We start from the raw sequence: 12,519 nt of genomic DNA on the forward strand, positions 1-12,519 counted from the left end.
ACCAAGGTCTCAAGCCAACTGGAAATCTAATAGACTCTTCATTATCTAATTCGATGATTCTTGGCTAGTGTCCCATATGTTTGTAACCAATAAATGAAAGTGTTCAAAAAAAATAGAAACAAAACAATTTTTCATGGCCTATGATTTTTCTCCTGGGTTTCTCATATCAGTATCCTGGAGACTCCAATTCTGAAAGGTTGGCAACCCTAAATTATCTGCAGTGTTTATTACATTTTAAAAGAATAATTGAAGGTTATTGAAAATTCAGACAACACGAAATTCAGTTGCCTGGAAGTTCTGTAAGATCCTTCCAGTCTCTGAACATATTTCAGCAGAAGTTCTAGAGAAGCAGTATAAACAACGTTCTTTTGGGTTTTTGCAGATGCTATGCAGGAAATATGCTGGGAGATTTGGAATCTCTTCCCCTCATTCTCTTCCATCTGCAGAAATTCTAACTTTAAAAGTTGGTGTTCGGATTTATCGATAATTCAGTTGTTAGTGGAGTTGATTTACGTTTGTTCACTTTTCTCATTTTCCAAGTTTTAAACAAAACGATAGCCAACATAACAAGAGCAATTATTAAAATAAAAAACAAAGTATACAAAGCACTTGTGGCATTCACATTAGACATTTCAAATCCCAGAAAATGAACCTTTCCAGCGTTAGTTGTCGTTGAGACAGTTGTTTTGATAGTAGCGATTGGTCTCACTGTGGGTTCTATGGTGGTAGCTAGAAAATGAAGCAACTTGTAAATATTTAGTGAAACACTGCCTCATATATGGCACTTTTTCATTAATACCAAAAAAAGAATTGTTGCAATGCACCAATAAAATTATGAAAATTAAAAAGACAAAAACATCTAAGTTTTAATTACCAGCACCTGAAATTCCCATAGTGGGAGGGATGGGTTAATTTCCTCAATCTGCTACTTTATCGTTCGTGGAAAGCCCAGACTGCCTAAGCAACTGTTTATGTAGTTCCTCTGTGGTTTATTTCTAATCTTCCATTATGTTGGATGACTGGGAGAGCCCTGGTGGAAATCCCAGAGTTTCAGAACTTCATCAGCATTTAATGGGTAGCACGGTAGCATAGTGGTTAGCACTATGGCTTCACAGCACAAGGGTCCCACGTTCCATTCCCGACTTGGGTCACTGTGCGGAGTCTGCACGTTCTCCCAGTGTCTGCGTGGGTTTCCTCCAGGTACTCAGGTTTCCTCTCGCAAGTCCCGAAATACACTCTATTAGGTAATTTGGACATTCTGAATCCTCCCTCTGTGTACCAGAACAGGTGCCGGAATGTGCTGACTAGGGGATTTTCACAGCAACTTCATTGCAGTGTTAATGTAAGCCTACTTGTGACAATAAAGATTATTATTATTAGTTCAGCAAATGCTCTCATCTGTACTCCTAGAACCTTTAAGAAGTCTTGTCAGTATGCCAAATTCAAAATGTCTGAGATGAAGGTAAAAGTTATCCCTTGAAAGTTGTGAAAACCTTAAGTAGTTTTCACAGTTGTCATGGGACTGTCCCTTAAAGAAAGGTCTTATCACATGATTTCAGTGATGTCATTGTATGGGTGGAGTTGGGCTGTGGCTCTGTGAACTGTTTTTACTTTCGCTTTCAGATCTGACTGCTGTGGGCTCAGACAGGATAAATAAGTGTTTTGGCCTGTCTCTATTTTCATTTTATATATCTGTTCCAGTAAAAATCACCTTGGTGGTGGCTTTAGATAGTTTGCTTTCCGGAAGGGTTTAAACCTGTTGGTGAGACAGGGTCAGAATCTCAGGGAAAGCCAGTCTTATTCAAGTGAGAATGCAGAGTACCGGGCCACGCCCTTGAAAAGGGGCTTTTGGACTTCAGGTGGTGTCCATGGAGTGAGAGGGTGCATATTTGGCAGCTCTCGCTCATGGTGGTCCCTTTTGTGGCCTTTACATCAGTTTGTCGCAGGGATTTCGTAAGCAAAAGATGGGGAAGTGAGAGCAGAAGAGAGTGACCCCTAGTGTAAGGAGCTGCGGTCAGAAGTGCCTGGAAAAAAGTGAACCAGTTGGTTGAGGCGAGCGAGTAACAGACAACGCACGCGGAATTGCAGGGTCTGGTCCTGCCGGCACAGTGGTTGATGGACCAGTTGGTGAGCTTCCTGAATGAGACGTTCACCCAGTAGCAGAAGGAAAGTTCAGAGGACCTGGCCCGGGTGGTGGACTCGATCAAGACGGTAGTTGACCGCGTGGAGACGAGACTGGCAGCCCAGGGACAGGCGATCCAGAGGTTGGAGGAGCTGACGGGGGAGCATGAGGCGCAGTCCACCTCGATGACAGCAGTGATTGGGCTGATGCATGACCAACAGAAGGAACTGATGGAGAAAGTGGAGGAACAGGGATTTGTGGATTGGGTCCGGTTGCCATATCATGGGACGAGACAGAGGTGTCCACTCTCCCCACTACTGTTTGCCCTGGCCATAGAGCCTCTGGCAATGGCGCTGAGAGCATCAAAGGTTTGGCAGGAGATAGTGAGAGGGGGGTGGCATCGCTCTATGCAGACGATTTGCTCCTGTATATAACAGGCCCTTTGGGGGGAATTGCAGGAATTATGGGGGTATTGGAAGAATTTGGTCGGTTCTCAGGTTACAAACTGAATATGGGCAAGATCCAGGCAAGGGGGCAGGAGAGGAGACTGAGGGAGATGCCATTCAAAGTGGAGGGAGTGAGTTTTAGGTACCTGGAAATTCAAGTGGCAAGGGACTGGAGTCAACTTCATAAATTAAATTTGGGCAGGATGATTGAGCAAATGAAAGGGGACTTCCGTAGGTTGGGCATGCTCATACAGACTGTGAAAATGACAGTCCTCCCGAAATTGTGTTCGTGTTTCAGTGTCTTCCAGTCTTCATCCTTAAGGCATTTTTTTAGGGAGGTGAATGTGGCGATCTCTGGTTTTATATGGGCCGGGAAAGCCCCGAGGGTGAAGAAGGTCCTTTTGCCGTTCTCGCCGGCTCGGTACTCCACACGCCCAGTGGTAGTGGCAGCCCTGAGAGTGTGGGAGCAATGGAGGCAGCACATGAGACAGGTGGGCGCGTCGGTGTGTTCGCCGATCTGTGATAATCACCGGGTTGGCTTGGGGGGGGGGCTGGAAGGGGGCATCAGGACGAGGCACTGGACAGGGACTGAGAGATTTGGGGATCTCTTCATTGAGGATGGTATCCCGAGCCTAGAGGAGCTGGAGAAGGAGTTTGAGTTGCCAGGTGGGAATGGGTTCCGGTACCTGCAGGTACTGGATTTTGTTCAGAGGCAGGTCCCGAGCTTTCCTCGCATCCCACTAAGGGGACTGCAGGGCAAGATGATGTCTAAAGCAGGGATTGGGAATGTCTTGGAAAATACAAGGAACTGATGGAGTGGGAAGGGATCCCAATTGGGGAGGTGGAGGAAGAGCTGGGAGGAGAGTTGGAAGTCGGGTTGTCAATGCATCCTCGTTGTGTGCCAGGCTTAGCCTGATCCAGTTCAAGGTGGTCCACAGGACTCATATGACTGTAGCATGGATGAGTAGGTTTTTTGAGAAGATGGAGGACAGGTGTGGACGGTGAGGGGGAAGTTCTGCGAACCATATACTTCTGTTTTGGGCATGTCCAAGGCTGAGGGGATTTTGGCAGGGATTTTCAGATGTTATGTCAGAGGTCTTGGAAGTGAGGGTGACTCTGAGTCCAGAGATAGCAATATTTGGAGTGTCGGAAGATCCGGGAGCCCAGGGAGAGAGAGAGGCCATGTTTTGGCTTTTTCCTCCCTGGTGGACTGGAGAGGGATTTTGCAGGGCTGGAGGGACTCCAAAGTCGGGGGTTTGGATTAGTGACATGACAGGGTTTCTTAGGCTAGAGAAAATTAAGTTTGCCTTGAGAGGTTCAGTACAGGGCTTCGCTCAGAGGTGGCAGCCATTCATCGACTTCTTCAAGGAAAATTGGCCGTCAGCGGGGGCGGGGGGGGGGGGGGGGGGGCGGGAGAAGAGAGGCATGGAAGTGACGAATAAGGACAGGGAAACATGTATGGGTAGTTAGGGTTTATGGCTGGGGGGATTTGGGTGTGTTATTGTGGAGTTTTTGCGTGTGTTGGATCTCTCTGTTTAAATGTTAAAATCATAAATGCCTCAATAACATATTTTCTAAAAAAACAAAAGTTTTTTTTGGTTTATGGGACTTTGTTTTAGAATTAGAACAGTTAAGGGGGATTCATTCAGTGATATACATAGATTACTGTAGCTTTGGGGTGTCTTTATGTTTGTAATTGATAAAAGTTCTTGCTGTGTGTTTATATAAATGTTAACTAAGTTCTTAGAATAAAGTTTATTTTGATTAAAGTGTCTAGGAAGACTGAATAACACCTGAAAGGTAAGCTCTTGTGCTCACCCCAACCAAATTCAACAAAACGTTATAAGTCAGGTGAACCCATAATACTTTGGACCTTCTAGACCCTGGCCATAACACAGTCAATTACATTGCCCTTTAAGTGTTTAAGAACAAAGGCATTTTTTTAAAACTGCAGTTAGAAAAATACCTACTCCCTTGAATTAATGGATCCCTGCAGAGCCATGAAAATAAACAATCTGATTTTCCTGTTTGATACTGACTCAATATGTCCATCAAAAAGCTTTAAGCAGGGCAATGGAGTGTGAAACTGAGTGTAAATCCAGTCAAAGCTTTCAACATTCCAGCCATACACCCAGCCTTCTGTACTTTAAAGGGCAATGTAATTGACTGAACACTACTTCAAAGGTTTCCACCACTTTAAAGGGAAAACATTTACCTTCATCTTAGACATTTAAATTTGGCATACTGATAGACTTCTTAAAGGGTCTAGGAGTACGGATGAGAACACTTTCACTTTATTATGAGAAAGCTTTAATTTTTACACACTGACTTTGTTTAATGGGTTTAAGACTGTAGATGGGAAGAGCAGCCAAACAAGCCCCATCCCAGTTAAGACTCCTGACCTGAGCCCCTCCAGCCCAGCACAAGTTCCCCTGACCTTCACTTTCACTTGCCCTTCGGCACCCTGGTTGCAATTGTTGGTAGGGTACTTACCACCTTGCCACCCCCTTGGACTACAAGGTGCCAGGGCGGCACTGCCAAGGGGAGGGGGTTGAATGGGGTACCGAGGTGAGGGCTGGGGGGTTGAGGGGGTTACTTAAGAGGAGTAATGGGGGTTACTTAAGAGGAGTAATGGGAAGGGTGAGAAGGGAATGAAGGGGATCCTGAGGGGTGATGGGAATGCCTTGCCAGCATACCGGAGCAGAGAGCTGTAGCAGCTATTTGAGACCGGAGTGCCCATTAAAAATGGCGCTCCAATCTCAGAGGTGTGGGATGTGTCAGAGGGATTAGCGCCAATGGGAATCATTCTGGTTTTTCCGCTGGCAGGAGCACTTAGTTGTGGTTCGGGAGGATCGTGCCCGTGGTATATAATGACCATCATAGATACATAGAAGATAGGAGCAGGAGGAGGCCTTTTGGCTCTTCGAGCCTGCTCTGCCATTTATCACGATCATGGCTGATCATCCAACTCAGTAGCCTAATCCTGCTTTCTCCCCATAGCCTTTGATCCCATTCTCCCCAACTGCTATATCTAGTCGCCTCTTGAATATATTCAATGCTTTAGCATCAACTACTTCCTGTGGTAATTGCAGCAACACATTCCTGCTTCTATACTTGAAACCTCATAATGAAGGCCAACATACCATTCGCCTTCTTTACCGCATGTTGCACCTGCATGCTTACCTTCAGCAACTGGTGCACAAGGACACCCAGGTCCCACTGCAAACTCCCATCTCCCAATTTACAACCATTCAGGTAGTAATCTGCCTTCCTGTTTTTGCTTCCAAAATGAATAACCTCACACTTATCCAAATTATACTGCATCTGCCATTGATTTACCCACTCGCCCAACCTGTCCAGATCATGCTGTAGGCATGTACATCTGTTCTAGGTGTGTCCGAAGTGGAGGGGATCCTGGCAGAGATTTGCGGACGTTATGTCAGAGGTCCTGGAAGGGAGGGTGACTCCGAGTCCAGAATTGGCAATATTTGGGGTATCGGAAGAGCCCGGGGCCAAGGGGGGGAGGGAGGTGATGTTCTGGCTTTGTCCTCCCTTGTGGCCCGGAGATGGACTTTGCTGGGATGGAAAGACTCGGAACCCCCAAAGTCAGGAGTGTGGGTCAGTGACATGGTGGGGTTCTCAGGGGAGGGGAAGGGGGGGGAGGGGAAGGGGGGGAGGGGAGGGGGGAGGGGAAGGGGGGGAGGGGAGGGGGGAGGGGAAGGGGGGGAGGGGAGGGGGGAGGGGAAGGGGGGGGGGAGGGGGAAGGGGGAGGGGGGAGGGGAAGGGGGGGAGGGGAGGGGGGAGGGGAAGGGGGGAGGGGAGGGGGGAGGGGAAGGGGGGGGGGGAGGGGGGAAGGGGGGGGGGGAGGGGGGAAGGGGGGGGAGGGGAAGGGGGGGGGAGGGGGGAAGGGGGGGGGAGGGGGGAAGGGGGGGGGAGGGGGGAAGGGGGGGGAGGGGAGGGGGGAAAGGGAGGGGGGGGAGGGGGGAAAGGGAGGGGGGGAGGGGGGAAAGGGGGGGGAAAGGGAGAGGGGGAGAGAGGTGAGGGGGGGGGGAGAGGTGAGGGGGGGGGAGAGGGGGGGAGGGGGTGAGGGGGGGGGAGAGGGGTGAGGGGGAGGGGTGAGGGGGGAGGGGTGAGGGGGGAGGGGTGAGGGGGGAGGGGGTGAGGGGGGAGGGGTGAGGGGGGGGGAGAGGGGGGAGGGGTGAGGGGGGAGGGGTGAGGGGGGGAGGGGTGAGGGGTGAGGGGGGGGGGAGAGGGGGGGGGGAGAGGGGTGAGGAGGGGGGAGGGGTGAGGGGGGGGGAGAGGGGGGGGAGGGGTGAGGAGGGGGGAGGGGTGAGGGGGGGGAGAGGGGGGGAGGGGTGAGGAGGGGGGAGGGGTGAGGGGAGAGGGGGGGAGGGGTGAGGAGGGGGGAGGGGGTGAGGGGGGAGGGGTGGGGGGGAGAGGGGGAGGGGGGGGGGAGGGGTGGGGGGGGAGAGGGGGAGGGGGGGGGAGGGGGGGGGGGGAGAGGGGGAGGGGAGGGGTGTGGGGGGAGGGGAGGGGTGAGGGGGGGGAGGGGTGGGGGGGGTGAGGGTGGGGGGAGAGGGGGAGGGGAGGGGTGAGGGGGGGGAGAGGGGGGAGAGGGGGGAGGGGGGGGGAGAGGGGGAGGGGTGAGGGGAGGGGGGGGGGAGGGTGAGGGGAGGGGGGGGAGAGGGGGAGGGGTGAGGGGAGGGGGCGAGAGGGGAGGGTGAGGGGAGGGGGCGAGAGGGGAGGGGGGCGAGAGGGGAGGGAGGGGAGAAGGGAGGGGGGAGGGGAGGGGGGGAGGACAATGGGAGGCATAGTAGTGTAAGACAAGGACAGGGAACTTTGTCCACGGGTAATCAGTAAATAGGGCGGGAGTAGTAGGAGACGTTTTTAGGTTTTTTGCGTGTGTCAGCCCGCGCGGTTGTTTAAGGAATGTTAAACTGTAAACTGTGAAAATTACAAATGCTTCAACAAAATATTTTCCCACAGTTCACCCTCCCACCCAACTTGGTATCATCTGCAAACTTTTATATGTTACATTCTGTTCCGTCATCCAAACCATTAATATATATTGTGAATAGCTGGGGTCCCAGCATTGATCCCTGTGGTACCCCACTAGTTACTGCCTGCCAATTTGAAAAGGACCCATTAATCCCTACTCTTTGTTTCCCAAAAAAATAGAAAAATATGTATAATTTGTGTTCATTGAAATGAAGAATTACAGTGCTGCAAATAAACTATTTTTCCTCTACCAGTTTAAGTATGACCTAGTGCAGTTCACAGTTCCATTGTACAACTTTTTCTGAAATTATAACTCAATTCTAACTTTAGCAGAACATTCTTTACATTGACCAGAAGTAAAATATTTCAGTTGGTGTCATAAATATTTGCTGAAATAATCTTAAGAAAAGTGTTTCACTGATGACAAAAATTATAACAGCAAAATTAGGAAATGTATTTTGTTAAAGCAACAGATTAAACAAAGTGCTTGTCAAATGTTAACATATATACTTAAATGTATTTACTTACTTTCCAATTGGAGACACTCATGGGGTCCTAAAACTGGATCTGGGAAGCCGTTACAGCGTATAATTGTGGAATAATATTTACTTGAAGCTTTAGGAATGCGAGGTAAAGAAGGGTCGGAATAATTTATGTAAAATAAACCAAATCTGTCGGCATATCCTACAGCCCATTCAAAGTTGTCCATCAGCGACCATGCTGTGTAGCCACGGATGTCAATTCCATCAAGTTTAATGGCTGTATATACATACAAAAAAGAAAATAGTTAACTTGAGTTTCATCACAATATAAAAATTGTTTATCAAATTATAACCAACCAGCCCAACAACCAATTCTTTTTAGCATTTCTATAGAATCCATAAAATCCCTACAGGAAGCTGTTCGGCCCATTGAGTCAGCACAGACCCTCCAAAAGAGCTCTCTACCTAGGCCCACTCCCCTGCCTCATCCCTGTAACCCTGTACATTGATCACGGTCAATCCACCTAACCTTTATAACTTTGGACGTTAATGGGAAATTTAGCATGACCCACCCACATCTTTGGACTGTGGAAAGAAACAGGAGGACACCCATGCAGACATGGAGAGAATGTGGAAACTTCATGCGCCCAAGCTCGGAATCGAACCTGGGTCCCTGGTACTGTGAGGCAGCAGTGGTAATCAATGTGCCTTCCTTTCAATTCTTAATGGGAGAGACATTTAATCATCTCAGAGATCTAGATGAGGGATACACATGCCTGGTCAAAGAGTGTCGAGAGGTGGGCGTCATGTTAAATTAACTTCTGGTTTATGAAATCAATAATATTGCTTTGTGGAACTGCAAGTTCCGTCTGCCATTTTAAATTACAGAAAAGGAGCCCTGCCCAGATTGTGTACCTGGCCCTTTCTCCACTATCTCTATTGAGACTTCTGTATCATCACCTACAAGACCGACCCATCTCTGCATGCCCACTTCATCATGTGAAGTTAACACCACCGGAAAAGTAAACAACAACAGTTGCCAGCCTACTGACTTCTGTGAAGGAATGCCTTATTGGACATTGATTCAGTACTCTGAAACCCATGAAAAACAATAATTATTTGCCCTGTGGACTTTGTCTTGCAGATTTTCTCCATTCCTCTTTTATTATGTGAATGCACAAGGGGCAAGGTTGCAAGCCCCCTCCCGCGTTTGTGTGCGCAAATAAACAAACCTTTTCAGTTCATCCTATCTCCTGTGGGGTTATGAATAGAAATTTGATCACACCAAAACTGAGCAGTTGGTAAATATGCCACCACTTGTAAAGGGAGAAGCAAATGAAAAAATGATGGGTGGTGAGAGGAGAGATTGTTGCTGTTGAAATTAACCCATCTCCTGTGCATTACAGATCATATACAATTCTACAATATATCTAGCATCTTCTGCAAGGAATCAGTTCTCACAATCCTGTTCCACAACTTCCAAATTCACTCCCTGCTTTCTCAATGTTGATGGATAGCTCCACTTCAATCAATCTAAAATTATACATTAAGGATGGAGATGAATAAAGGAAAAACGTAAAAATTATGAACTTGTTTAAGAAAGATTACGATTGAAGGAAATATAAAAAGTACCCAGTTTATTTTTCTGGAAGTCTATTTCAGGAAAACAAGAAACTAATAGGGCCCTTTGGAAGCACATTGGGATGTTTTTCTGTGCCGCTGTTGCAACATAATACACTTAATTGTAATTGATTCACCAGGGATCCATGGGCTGATATGATTACTAATAGCAGGGAAATGGTAGATGCACTGAATGATTTTGGGTCAGTATTTGCAAATGAATCTGAGGATGAAGTGTTTCATAGAATTCATAGAATTTACAGTGCAGACGGAGGCCATTCGGACCATCGAGTCTGCACCGGCTCCTGGAAAGAGCACCCTACCCAAGGTCAACACCTCCACCTATCCCCATAACCCAGTAACCCCACCCAACACTAAGGGCAATTTATCATGGCCAATCCACCTAACCTTTGGACTGTGGGAGGAAACCGGAGCACCCGGAGGAAACCCACGCACACACGGGGAGGATGTGCAGACTCCGCACAGACAGTGACCCAAGCCGGAATCAAACCTGGGACCCTGGAGCTGTGAAGCAATTGTGCTATCCACAATGCTACCGTGCTGCCCACGGCAAATGTGCCAAGCAGTTTTCACCCAGCAAGGTTCCACAGACAGCAAGGCCAAAAGACCAGGCAAAATGTTCAAATAGCACCATAAAATATTCCACATCTAGATTAGAGGGTATATAGGGCCTTGGTTTAACACGGCAGGACTATACTTACAGGACTTGATAAACGTGGCAGTTGTACCAAGGCACTGGTGAGAGGCAATTAATGAAAGAGAATGGAAGAATATCTCATCCATAAACCTGTGAACCGAACATCGGTAGTGGGGAAAATAACAGAAAGTATCCAGAAAGAAAGAATTATGAAATCAAGGATAAAAATTAGTCAACAGGTGGCGGTACATCATTATTTGAAAAAATCTACCAGACCTCTTTGAGAATATAAAAACCATGATGAGAACTCAGTAGATTTAACATGCCGATGTCCTGAAATTCTGGGTGTGTGTGCCTCGTCGCCCACTCTGGGAAGACACCAGCAGAATTCCCAGGAAATTGGCTGAATGGTTGTTTTTTACTGTTTACGTTCTTTCTCTGAGGTTTACCCAGCCCCCAAGCAAGACACTGGGAAATCCAGTGCAGAACTTCAGGATCTTAAATTTCAGCAAACCAGTTGGCAAAATACCAAAGAGAACATTACTTTAGAAAGCAGAAAGACAAAGACGGGAAGTAAACTCTGAAGCAGAAACCGATTGACTCAGAATCTGTAAAGAGTAGTTAATATGAAAGCAGCATCAATATGTAAAGAGTTGACTACAGGGATGTCACTGGTCTGATATTCGGACTTTTGTTGGTTTTCTTGCGCATTAGTGATTTGTAGCAATGGACAATAATAAAGGTCTCCTGGCTTGATGATGTTGCCAAACTGGCACAGGTTATAAATAGGAGAGAAGAAACACTCCAGCTGCAGAGGTATCTGGGAGGTTAGGGTATTGACCCAAGTGGAAAAGCATGAAGCGAGGGGAAGGGAAAGAGGTAACAGTAATGTAAAATAAACATGAACAACCTACAGAAAGCAGACCTGCAGTTTTATTGGAAAATACCTGTAAAAAATCAGCACAAAGTAGAACAGTGAAAAACATAACTTGGATCTTAGGAAGTACAACTTGTTGGATAAAAAACAGAAGGCATCAAATAACTTATATTCAGCACAGGTCTAGTACAACCATAAGCTGCGCACAGTTCTAGCATCACACCAAGGACATCCTGACTGAAGAGGTACAGCTAAAGGCAATTCAATTTGCCAATGAGGTAGAAACATAGAAAAATAGGAGCAGGCGGAGGCCATTCGGCCCTTCGAGCCTGCTCCGCCAATCATTATGACCATGGCTAATCATCCAACTCAATAGCCTAATCCCGCTCCCCCCCCCCCCCCCCCCCCCCCCCCCCCCCCCACCCTTAATCCTTTGATCCCCTTCGCCCTCAGTGCCATATCTAAATGATTCTTGAAAACATACGGGGTGGGATTCTCTGTTTCTGGGACTAAGTGTGACGCCCACGCAGAATTTGTGGACTTTGGTGCCACAGCTGGACCGATTCCGGTACTATTAAGGGGCTAGCACCGGTGCCGCATGGAACACAATCTATTCCAATGAAAAATGGTACGGGATTCGCCCGGTCCATGATTGACACTCAGGAGGCTGGCAAGCTGCAGCTACTCCTCCCAGCCCTGGCAGAAGCCCCATGGCCACCGGCACAATTGTCAGCACACTGTGGCAATGTTGGACACTTTCCGTACCCCCTCTCTCTTCCTCAGCAGCCACCAGATTCTCCACCCAATCACCTTTCCCGATTTCGGCATCGGCTAACAGAGAATCCCGCCTTCAATGTTTTGGCCTCAACTACTTCCTTCAACTATGGTAACGAGTTCTACAGACCCACCACTCTGCGTGAAGAAATTTCTCCTCATCTCTGTCCTACATGGTCGACATCGTATCCTCAGACTGTTACCCCTGGTTCAAGACACACCCATCATTGGGAACATCCTTCCTGTATCTACCCTGTCCAGTCCTGTTAGAATTTCATAGGTTTCAATGAGATTCCCCTCATTCTTCTGAACTCCAGCGAATACAAACCTAACGTATTCAATCTCTCCTCATACATCAGTCCCGCCATCCCAGGAATCAGTCTGGTAAAGAGGTAGTGCATAAACTCTTAAGAAAATATTAGGAATACGAGGGATGCTTCTCGTGAAAAGGGCAACTTAAAAGTGATGTCTTTAAGGTACTCAAGGAAATAGATAAATTAAATTCCAAAATGTTCTCTATTAACACAAGGGATGGATGAGAT

At 47.7% G+C, this 12,519-nt stretch overlaps 1 protein-coding gene across 1 annotated transcript in view; it reads right to left on the reverse strand.

Annotated features, from left to right (window-relative positions):
* Positions 1-232: 232 nt before the first annotated feature.
* Positions 233-12,519, reverse strand: part of LOC119962322 (lactase-phlorizin hydrolase-like) — a 96,252-nt gene continuing 83,965 nt past the window's right edge. Inside the window, exons 16-17 of the mRNA XM_038790303.1 lie at positions 8,095-8,325; positions 233-729 (exon numbers count right to left, since the gene is read on the reverse strand). Of these exons, the coding sequence (XP_038646231.1) occupies positions 458-729; positions 8,095-8,325 (503 nt within the window). The 3' untranslated portion in view covers positions 233-457. The remainder of the gene's footprint in view (positions 730-8,094; positions 8,326-12,519) is intronic.

This window comes from Scyliorhinus canicula, chromosome 2, assembly GCF_902713615.1.
Source record: "Scyliorhinus canicula chromosome 2, sScyCan1.1, whole genome shotgun sequence".
NCBI classification, from domain to species: Eukaryota; Metazoa; Chordata; class Chondrichthyes; order Carcharhiniformes; family Scyliorhinidae; genus Scyliorhinus; species Scyliorhinus canicula.